General features: G+C 35.4%; 1 protein-coding gene across 6 annotated transcripts in view; it reads left to right on the plus strand.

The window, feature by feature from the left end:
* LOC106877374 (inositol 1,4,5-trisphosphate-gated calcium channel ITPR2) overlaps positions 1-12,500 on the plus strand; it is a 176,214-nt gene that overhangs the window by 100,340 nt on the left and 63,374 nt on the right. For all 6 annotated transcript variants that reach the window (XR_016238656.1, XR_016238655.1, XM_089343469.1 and 3 more), the window contains exons 20-27: positions 916-1,020; positions 3,658-3,768; positions 5,421-5,498; positions 7,294-7,426; positions 10,071-10,180; positions 10,676-10,792; positions 11,412-11,547; positions 11,900-11,999. Coding sequence is in view for 4 of the 6 variants with exons in the window: in XM_089343469.1 (XP_089199595.1) it covers positions 916-1,020; positions 3,658-3,768; positions 5,421-5,498; positions 7,294-7,426; positions 10,071-10,180; positions 10,676-10,792; positions 11,412-11,547; positions 11,900-11,999 (890 nt within the window). In the remaining 2 variants the exon portion in view is untranslated. The remainder of the gene's footprint in view (positions 1-915; positions 1,021-3,657; positions 3,769-5,420; positions 5,499-7,293; positions 7,427-10,070; positions 10,181-10,675; positions 10,793-11,411; positions 11,548-11,899; positions 12,000-12,500) is intronic.

Raw genomic sequence — 12,500 nt, forward strand, 5'->3', positions numbered from 1 at the left:
GTTACAGGTTTTCTACAGTAACTAGTTTACAGCTTTTTTGTTGATGTCAGCGGCAGAACATGGCAATTAAGAATTGATTCTTCCAAAAACACCAAATTTTCCACCAAGGGTTATATACTCCGCCGCCAATAAATAAGCAATATGATATAATGCCTCGTGGTACTTTCGAGTTATCCTTCGTGTTGCATCAACTTAGATAGCAAAATAAAATTCATGGCTTCACTGGTGATAATTTTGTAAGTAATGGATAGGAAAATGCAGGTAGTTCTTTATAGCTGTTTCTGGGATAGGTGCTCATTAGAAGCTGCTTTATGAATTGTCTCTACATATACGTATATTGGTGCAAGTTTGTATATATGTAATAGCACGGGTGTAAGACGTGCGATTAGCCTAATCCATCGTCAGAAGAAGAGTGAATATATACAGCGATATCACAATATATATTCTTTTCTGCTCTAAGCACAAGGCCTGAAATTTTTGAGGGGAGGGTGCCAGTCGATTAGATCGACTCCAGTACGCAACTGGTACTTAATTTATCGACCGTGAAAGGATGAAAAGCAAAGTCGATCTCGGCGGAATTTGAGCTCAGAACCTAATGGCAGACGAAATACTGTTAAGCACTTCGCCCGGTGTGCTAGCGTTTCTACCTCGCCGCCTTCATATCACAATATATATATATTAACAGAGATGTAGATATATAGGTAAACGAATCGAATTGCGGAAGATATATTAACAGAGATGTAGAAATATAGGTAAACGAATCGAATTGCGGAAGATATATTAACAGAGATGTAGAAATATAGGTAAACGAATCGAATTGCGGAAGATATATTCATAAAATAGGCACTATATTTTTGACAAGCAGTAAAAAGATGAAAAAAGATAATTGTAATTAATTATTGATTATTTTTACAGAATTATAGATTTCTCGACCTGCTTCAAGTGTTGTGTGTATGCGATGAAATTGCCATACCTAACAACCAGACATACATTGTACAGCAATGGCTACAGAAAGACAGGGTAAGTTACTTTAATACGTGTGTATTCACATAGGTTTATGTATTTAACCACTTGTGAAGTACACTACCGTTTGTATATACATATTTATATAAGTGTATATATGTGCGCGTGTATGTGTGTGTGAGTGTGTATGTGCATATGTAGTGTGTGTGTGAATATATATGTGTCACTCTATATATATATTATAATGTATATCTATGTATGTACATATATATATATATATATATATATATATATATATATATATATATATATATATATATATATATATATATATATATATATATATTATATGTGTCTGTGTTTGTGCGTGTCTGTCTGTGTGTGAGTGCGTGTATACTTTATAAAAAATATCACGAAAATTACTACTCAGAGTTCCGGTTCGTCGGGGAATTATGATCCAGCATGGATCACAACGTGAAACTCTGAGTAGCAATTTTTGTGATAGTTTTTGTTCATGTAGTTTCAATAATAAAGGATATTACTCTACCTCCGGTATTCGAGTACTATTTTTTCCCCACCTTGTTTCACATTTATCAGCTTATTTTGGTATATACATACTTCGGGAATAAATGATGGATTTTTTTCCCTTATTATATAAATATAAATATATATTTCGGGAATAAATGATGGATTTTTTTCCCTTATGAGGTTTTTTTCACGCTAGTTACTTGATAAATTCTTGTAAAAGAATTCGTCCTATTATTGAATTTTATATATATATATATATATATATATATATATATATATATATATATATATATATATATATATATATATATATATATATATACAAACACATACGTACAAATGCACTCATGTGAATGTGTATAAATGTCAGTATGTATATGTGTATATATGTGTATGTGTGTGTATGCGCGTGAGTGTATGTATATATGTGTGCGTGAATGTATAAGTATGCATTAATGTGTTTATGTATATATATACATATATATATATATATATATATATATATATATATATATATATGTGTGTGTGTGTGTGTATGTATGTATGTATGTATGTATGTATGTATGTATTTATACATGTACGAATGTATATGTTAAGTATTTACGTATGTATGTATGTATGCATGTAAGCATGTATGTATGTATGTACACACACCTCTGTTATCTACTAACCTGTTACACCCCACCTCGATCATCTGCGGTTACATCAGTTCACTACAGTATCAATTGCAGGGATTTGAGCAGGTAACCACACACACACACACACACACACACACGCGCGCGCGCGATCTACCCTTAACCCAATTCTTATTACGGGTAGCTTTGAAAGAAAACCGTTTGTCGTCGTACTTCGCAACTTTGATAGTTATATCAGCAACTAATAATAATAATAATAATCCTTTCTACTATAGGCACAAGGCCTGGAATTTGGGGCGGGGGACTGGATATTCGATCACATCAACCCAAGTACTTGACTGGCACTTAATTCATCGACCCCGAAAAGATGAAAGGCAAAGTCGACCTCGGAGGAATTTGAACGTAGCGACGAGCGAAATACCGCTAAGCATTTCGTTCGGCGTGCTAACGATTCTGCCAGCTCTCCGCCTTATACATAATTATAATAATAATAATATTAATAATAATAATAATAATGATAATAATAATAATAATAATAATAATAATAATAATAATAATAATAATAATAATTGATGTTTCAATACCAACAGATGACAACGTTTCTCTAAAAGAAATGGAAAAACTTTCAAAATACAAAGACCTGGAAATAGAGATAACTCGAATGTGGAATCTAAAAACAGAAACAATTCCTATCATAGTAGGTGCCTTAGGTATAATAAAAAAATATTCAGACAAATACATAACAAAAACACCAGGACTTACAAATATATATAACATACAGAAAATTGCACTACTGGGCACTGCATACATCCTACGCAAAACACTTTCAATACAGTAAACATAAGAGCACCACAGCAAACCACAGCACATACCCAAGGCGCACAGAGCTGCGCTCGGTAGTGAAGTGAAAGCACGTTATAAAAATAAAACTACTGAATAATAATAATAATAATAGGACTTACAAATATATATAACATACAGAAAATTACACTACTGAGCACTGCACACATCCTACGCAAAACACTTTCAATACAGTAAACATAAGAGCATCACAGCAAACCACAGCACATACCCAAGGCACACAGAGCTGCGCTCGGTAGGGAAGTGAAAGCACGTTATAAAAATAAAATAATAATGATAATGATAATAATAATAATTTCTACTGGTAGCACAAGGCCTCAAATTTGGAGGAAGGGGTTAAGTCGATTACATCGACCCCAGTGCGTAACTGGTACTTATTTTATCGAAAAGAGAGCTTTATTATAACAGTAGCTCGAAATCATGCGCTGCAAACAAGTTAAGAAAATACGTGTATGGGGAAGAACTTTGGTATCGCAAGGGGGGAAGAAAAGATCGAAACACCACCTGATGTGATAGCAATACCAGCGTTGGAAGCCAGAGTGCGGTTGCACCCTCAACATACGAGGACTTAACCTAAAAACGTTGGCTTGTAATTGTTTTGTTATTGTAGCTGTTGTTGTTGTTGTTGTTGTTGTTTTATTGTTCGTATTTGTTTTTTTTTCTATTTCAGAAAGGTGTTTTCTTGACGGCTCGAGGACAAGACATCAACCGACAACCAAATATATTATATATATCTACCGACAGTAGTTTGAGCTGGGTTGCGCTTCATGAGTTTGTGGATGTATGTTGGTACTTTTCTTTCTTCTGCTTTTTTTTTTCTCCCTTTTTCCATTTTGTGTGTGTGTGTGTGCGCGTGTGTGTGTGTGTGTGTGTGTGTGTGTGTGTGTGTGTGTGTGTGTGTGTTTCTTCCTTTCGATTTTGTTTTTCGTTTTTTTTTTTTTTGCCTGTAATTTTTTTTTTCTTCACACGCCGCTGACAGTTTTCTTATTGGTGGATATTTGATGTATTTAGCAGTGATTTACACGCATCTGTGTGTATGTATGTGTATATGTATATATATATATATATGTATATGCATATGCGTATGTATACATATAAATATGCACGTGTATACACACATATACATATATATATATATATATATATATACACACACACGCACAAACACACACATATTTGCATACATATATATACATATATATACATATATATATATATATATAAAACCTTGTTACTGCTTTCACCATGGCCTATCATTTGTCTCATTTGATGACATCGTATAAGGGTAGTGTTTTCTGGTGACGACAGCGATGATGATGATGATGAGGATGATGGTTTGGCGGTGGTGGTGGTGGTGGTGGTGGTGGCGGTGGTGATGATAACGATGATCATCATCATCATGATCATGAGGATGATGATAGGATGATGATGATGATGATGACGATGATGATGATGACGAGGACGATGATGATGATGACGAGGACGATGATGATGATGATGATGATGATGATGATGATGATGATGATGATGATGATGATGATGGTTTGGTGGTGGTGGTGATGATGGTGGTGGTGGTAGTAGTGTTGGTGATAACGGTGATGACGATGACGATGATGACGACGACGAAGATTTAGCTCTCTTATGAAGGAAGCGAAGTGACGTTTTGGGCAATTCTTTGCATACCAAGCATCGTCTTAATATACCAATATATATTTGTCTTTTGTTATGTCCCAAACACCACCTTAACATACCAATATATTCGTTTTCTTTATTGTTTCTTTTTTTTAACGGCGAACTCGAAGTAGATAATGCTATGAATAATCGCGCGTAAACACGAAGACGAAAAATATCTTTCGATAGAAAAAAACATTTTTTCCTATCCGAATGGATTTTAAAACTCAATATTTACACGTCATTCTTTATAGCTTCATCCACATCGAGTTCAACCGTTAAAAAAAAACAATTATTTCACTTTCTCTCGAGTTTTCTATATAACGCAAACAACACACAAATATATTAAATTCAAATTACGACAAACGTAAATAAACAAACGAAGTCTTGCTTTTAGAAGCGTGTTAGAAAGTTAAAGAAGTGCTTTTTTAAATTCTCAATCGCAGAATAATGCTAATGATATAGCCTGAACAGGATAAACTATCCCTATTTTACAGAGAAAAGTGTAGGTGGCTAGCTGTGGACACGAACTCACATCCCTGTGATTACGCGTCACGATGCTTTGACCGATTAAGCTAAACTACCCACTACAAATTCCTCTCCAAATTTAAGATATATAAATCTCGCTTTATGAGACGCTACCTTTTTTATAATCAATCGCTATCCAATAACCACACATTTAATTGGACTAATATATTGATCAGCTATCAATTTTATCATTAAACTAAATATTTCACCACACCAATATTTCTTTACTTGCAGGAGAATAGTGTCATCTATAATAAAGACAAGCATGATTTCCTGATTCACCAATTAAATTTATACAAAGCTTTATGCTATGTAAGTATAACTTCTGTATCACTAATTGCATTGAGTCATGCTTGCTTGAATTTTTCGGTTCAATTTCACTGCACAGCGAACTGGACAAAATTTTCTACTACAGCATCGAGTTACTCAGAGTTTTGCGGATGAAATTTGATAGATGATAATGCGCACAACCCCACCCGAGGGACTATTGCTGTTCATTGAGGGTTGACTTAATTCGTTATATGGTTTAACACAACGGATCTGGACCGCTGCATCCGTTCTGCGGAGAAGGCTTAAAAGCATTTTTCAGAAAAGCTATTTATAAATTTATGATAATCTTGTTTCAGCCATTGGACAGTAACCATGTTGGGGCACCGGCTGCTCATAGTACGTCTTTATTTTAAGTCTTATTTTATCGGTCTCTTTTACCGATGCGCTAAGTTACAGGGACGTAAACAAAGCAACAATATGCGTCTATGTAAGATGCTTTTTCGAGGCGAGTAACGCAGTTTCCAGAATTTCAACAGTATATCTGCGTTGAGTATGATATACAGAATGCTGTTTTGAAATTTCGAACGAATACTGCTTCCTTCACTAATACCGAACACAGACACACACACATAGATATATATAGAAAGAGAAGGGGAGGGAGGGAGAGACAGAGAGAGATGTGTATGCTTGTGTGTGTGTGTGTGTGTGTGTGTGTGTGTGTGTGTGTGTGTGTGTGTGTGTGTGTGTGTGTGTGTGTGCGCATACACTTATAGCGATATGCTTAACCGAGGCTCTGCCGAGTCCTCAGTTGGACCACAGTTTTTATAGACCTAAACAAGCACTGATCATATTACATACACACACACGCGTGTGCTCCTATTCACTGATATATACATCCTATATGTGTGTGTGTCTGTATACATATATATATATATATATATATATATATATATATATGTATGTATATGTATATATATGTATATATATATGTATTTCAACTACATATATATATGTATATATGTATATATATATGTATATATGTATATATATATGTATATATATATATATATATATATAAATTTATATTTATATATATATATGTGTATATATATATATATATATATATATATATATATATATATATATATATATATATATATATATATATATATATATATATATATATGTATGTACGTATGTATTCGCACAGACTGATATACACACGCATACATAGAAATACACGCTCAGTAATAAAACACATACGTACTCCGCAGGGTACATCATAATTAGTTTTACCGAGTGTTTTTTTTTCTTTTGTCTAATGCCGCAAATATTCATCTAAATTGAATTATGAATCCTCTGTGCTTATGACATTAAGTCTGTGAAGTGAAAAAATAAACAGAAACGGCTATCATTTTATAGATGATGCAAAGGAAATATTAGTGATGTTACCTCATAAATGTGAAGATAGATAGATAGATAGATAGATAGATAGATACATACATACATACATACATACATACATACCTGCATGCATTCATACATGCATACGTACATAAAGACATAGATAGATCGATAGATAGATAAACAGATAGATAGATAAATAAATACATACATACATACATACATACATACACAAAGAGTGAGAGATAATTTATCTATCGATAGACAGACAGATATATAGATATATATATAACTATTGTATGTTTGATTTGTATATATATATATATATATATATATATATATATATATATATATATATATATATATATATATATATATTCGTATAATGGATTGTTACAGTGTATTAATTGTTTTTTTGTTTCTGTATTTTCAGGGTCGGAATGATTATGCTATTAACATCATAACCAAGGAGCTACGGTATCTAACCTGGGAGGAAACATTCTTATCGCTACGCTCCGACATATTGCCTGACGCCATTCGTGCTAAATACTGTGACCTAACGACAAGTAAATAATATAGCAAAGAATTACTCTCCTGTGTTTTTTTTATTGAGCTAGCAGAATCGCTGGCGCATCGGTCATTGTACTTGGCTGCATTTCCACCGTTTTTCGTTTCCGAGTTCGAATTCCGCCGAAGTTGATTTATTTCTTTTTTTTTTTTTTTGTTACCTTTCAACATTTCGGTGTCGATAAATTAAGGACCCCTGTCCCAAAATTTCAGGCCTTGTGCCTTTCGTAGAAAGGATTATTATTACTGTTGCTAAGGCATCGAGCTGACAGAATCGTTGGCGCGCCGGACAAAGTGCTTAGCGGCATTTATTTCGTCTGTCTTTCCTTTCTGAGTTCAAATTCCTGCAAGGTCGATTTTTGCCTTTCATCCTTTCAGGGCCGACAAAATAAGTACCAGTTGAATACTGGGGTCGATGTAATCGGTTCATCCCCTCCCTGAAAATTGCTGCCCTTGTGGCAAAATTTGAAATCACTATTATTATTATCATTATTATTACTATTATTATTATTATTATTATAATTATTATTATTATTATTATTATTATTATTATTATCATTATTATTATTATTATTATTATTATTTTATGTTTGACTTTTGTTTTGCATTTGTACAAGTTGGATCCAAGTCTCATTATTATTATTAAGGCGGCGAGCTGGTAGAAAGCTTAGCGGTATTTCGTTTGCCTCTACGCTCTGAGTTCAAATTCCAATTCCGCCGAGGTCGACTTTGCCTTTCATCCTTTCGGGGGTCGATGAACTAAGTACCAGTGAAGAACTGGGGTCGATGCAATTGACTGGTCCCCTCCCCGCAAATTCCAGGCCTTGTGCCTTTAGTAGAAAGGCTCATTGTTATTATTACTGTTATTATTGAGGATATCGATGTTGTTGTTGTTGTTGTTGTTGCTTGTTCTGTTATCGCTATTCCATCCGCATTCGCTGCTGGTGTTAACGCTTGTTTTTTTTTTTTATATTGTTTTTGTTTTTGCTGCTGGTGTAGTTTTTGTTGTTCTTGCGTTTACTGCTGCTGCTGCTGATGATGATGATGATGATGATGATGTTGTTGTTGTTGTTTTGTCTATGTTTATTATTATTTCAACTACTTCCGTTGTTGTTTTTTTTTATTATTGTTCGCGTTTGTTCTTGTTGTTATAGCTGTTGTTATTCTTTCTTTGTCTTTTCTGTTCTCGTTGCTGCTGCATTTGTTGTTGTTGTTGTGGTGGTGGTGGTGGTGGTGGTGGTGGTGGTGAGGATGATGGTGGCGGTATAGGTGGTGGTGGTGGTGATGGTGGTGGTAGTGGTGGTGGTGGTGGTGGTGGTGGTGGTGATGGTGGTGGTGATGGTGGTGGTGGTGGTAGTGGTGGTGGATGTGTTGTAGATGGTGGTGGTAGTGGTGGTGATGGTGGTGGTGGTGGTGGTGATGGTGGTGGTGGTGATGATGGTGGTGATGGTGGTGGTGGTGGTAGTGGTGGTGGATGTGTTGTAGATGGTGGTGGTAGTGGTGGTGGTGGTGGTGGTGGTGGTGGTGGTGGTGATGGTGGTGGTGATGGTGGTGGTGGTGGTAGTGGTGGTGGATGTGTTGTAGATGGTGGTGGTAGTGGTGGTGATGGTGGTGGTGGTGGTGGTGGTGATGGTGGTGGTGATGGTGGTGATGGTGGTGGTGGTGGTAGTGGTGGTGGATGTGTTGTAGATGGTGGTGGTAGTGGTGGTGGTGGTGGTGGTGGTGGTGGTGGTAGTGGTGGTGGTGTTGTAGATGGTGATGGCGGCGTAGGTGGTTACGGTGGTGGTGATGGTGGTGGTGGTGCTGCTGCTGTAAGTGGTGGCGGTGGCGGTGTTGTAAGTAGTGGTGGTGGTGGTGGTGGTGGTGGTGGTAGTAGCTGTGGTGGTGTTCTTGCAAACGGTGCTGATGGGTTGCTGTTACTCTTATTATTGTTGTCGCTGTTGTTGCTTGTTCAAACATTGCCGCTGGCGTCACATCCACAGTTGTTTTTGTTGCTATTGGTTACTGTTCGCTGTTAATACTGTTGCTACTGCTCTTCCTGCTGTTCTTGTTATTGTTCTTGTTGTCGTTGTTATTGTTGCAGCTTGCAGACATCATTATGCTGCATACATCAAACATATTCCTCATTTTCCGGTTCCTTATATAAACGATGAGTACACCACGGGTACAAAAGACAGTACTGATATGTAAACAAGACAAATGGCAAATAAATCACCTGACGAGGCACATCTACACCGGTGATGCACCACAAATGTTTATTCTGCATCTCACCTGCAAAGTACCAGTACCGTGAATAAAAAGACTTGCAATTTCCATTTTCTTTCTTTCATGTCTTTATAAACTCCATATAAACAGAGGAGTTCCTGAAGTACATCCAGTGGAATATACAACCAGACTGTTGTTGACAGTCTGGATGGTGAATTCTGGGAACAGGCTTTAATTAGCATACTACTAACTGATTGCCCTATATTACGTATATATATATATATAGATGCATGTAAATGAAGTATAAGGAAAAGAAAAATCCCAAGAGCAGACGAACTTTAATTCAATTCATAATCCAAGTTGGTACATATATATATATATGTGTGTGTGTGTGTGTTTATATATATGTTTATATATTGTATTTCTTTATATCCGTAGGTCTTTTCGTGGACGTCGGCAATAATTATTCAGTGTTGGATCATCCAAATATTTGTTTTATTTACGATTACGTTGGATCGAAAGATGAAGAGAAAAGCCAAGGAGATTTTGTACGTACAGTTCTATATTTCTATATCTAATATAATGTACATATTTGTGTGTGTTTATATATATATATATATATATATATATATATATATATATATATATATATATATATATGAAATTAATATAAACAGCTAAACGCAATGTGATACCATAAAGGAAAAAATTCAATGGTCACTAAGTGTGACTAAGGGTGCCGACGCACCTGCATTGCTGGAAATAAGAGTTAAAATACTCATAATACTGTAGGAAGAGCGCAGATGTATACATGTTGACAGGAGAAGCAATCGACCCTCGCCGACTCGAAAATCCCCTAGACGTGTAGTTTCGTCTAATCCGTAGACATCATCAGTGAAGACTGCTTGTGTCTCTGTGTGTTTGTCCCTGTCTATCTGGTACTGCCTTGTTCTCTCTTTCTCTCACAATCTTCCACCGCCACCAGAACCGTTCTTTCTATTGCCACATATATCTCATAACCTTTTTTATATTGTTGTTTGTAGGTAGTGAAAGAATTAGTTGCCATATTTCCTGTACTGCGAGACTGGATCGCAGAATTTTTACTCGGCAACAAATGTATGTATGCCTCCGACATAGGTCTTAACATGCTTATCGAACAGGTAAGAATCTCTTCCCCGTGATTTCTCTTCCTTTTGTACACACAGAAAAGCATCGAAGTATAAACATACGTACATGCATGCATATATACATACATACACTCACACACACACACACACACACACACATGGAGCGAACACGTTACAATGAAGTAGAGAAATTTGAAAAGACAACACGAAACCGGTTATTTCTCAAAATACAATGTTTATATACCAAAAAGATTTTATAACATTTTTCTAACATTTTTCTGACATAATTTAAATATATACTTTAACCATGTAACACAAGCCTTCTGTAGTTTTTTCACTCTTATTATCTTTTATATATATATATATATATATATATATATATATATGTATATGAGGGCTGTCTATATGACTGTATATACCTATAGAAAGAAGACAAACAGACAGATAGATAGATAGATAGATAGATAGATAGATAGATAGATAGATAGATAGATAGATAGATAGATAGATAGATAGACAGACAAACAGATAAGCGGGTGGGCAAACAGACAGACAGCTAATGGTTCGTTATAAACCAGTAACCGACGCGATATTAAAACTAAAACAAAGTATTCTTTTAAATCTTATCGGTTTCCACCATTTTTTATTTCAGGTTCTTCGCCTCCTGTATCACCTGGTCAAGTTCGGTTATTATTTAGATAAAGACGATGTAATACAATTATTACCTCCCTTACTAAAGCTGCTCGATGGTCGAGGAGATTACCCCTTCTACAAAGACAAGGAGAAAGGTACCTGTGGCTTTATGGTTATGTGTGTGTGTGTGTGTGACCTTGTGATGAGAGTACTTCGCTCATGGTCATAAGGTCGTGGAATCCATTGCTGGATCAGGCAACATGTTGCGCTCTTTGGTAAAGAACTTCATTTAGTGTTAGTCCAGCCAACTCAACTGGAGATGAGTATCTGTCATATACTGGGGCTACTTTCTCTCTCTCTCTCTCTCTCTCTCTCTCTCTCTCTCTCTCTCTACATGTATGTATGTATATGTGTGTGTGTACAATATATATACATATATATATATATATATATATATATATATATATATATTCATTATTCACTTATCTGAACATCTCTTTCTTTCAGGTTACTCAAAAGATTCTCTGAAATTAGTCCAACAATATCAACAAGTAGAACGGTTCCTTAAAAGTCCCGAGACCGAAGCCATTGTCAACGCCAAATATCAGTGAGTTCGCTTTTCATTCTTATTTTATTTTTATTTTAGTCACAATCGTCGTGTTTTCTACAAGCTTTTCAACCATAACATAACGTATGGTGTACTCAATACTGGCGTATCACCACTCGCCATTGACCACTACATATATATAATGTGAGTGTTGTATATATTTGCGTGCATGCGTGCGTGCGCGCGTGAGTGTGTGTGTGTGTACATGTAGGCATATCGATATATATGTGTATATATGTATACAAATGTATTTTGAGCATACACACACACACACACACACACACACACACACACACGTATATGTAGGCACTGGTTTCTGTGGCCTTAATTATAATTATATTCTATATAATCATATATCTATATATGAATTTTACCTAAAAGGCTTTTTTTATATGTTGGCCACTGATAAAGTTCATTAATTTTTAATGATTTTATCCTTTAATTATATATATAATGTATGTATGTATGTATGTATGTATGTATGTATGTATGTATGTATGT

This window comes from Octopus bimaculoides, chromosome 27 (assembly GCF_046866305.1).
Source record: "Octopus bimaculoides isolate indiv1 chromosome 27, ASM4686630v1, whole genome shotgun sequence".
Taxonomy (NCBI): domain Eukaryota; kingdom Metazoa; phylum Mollusca; class Cephalopoda; order Octopoda; family Octopodidae; genus Octopus; species Octopus bimaculoides.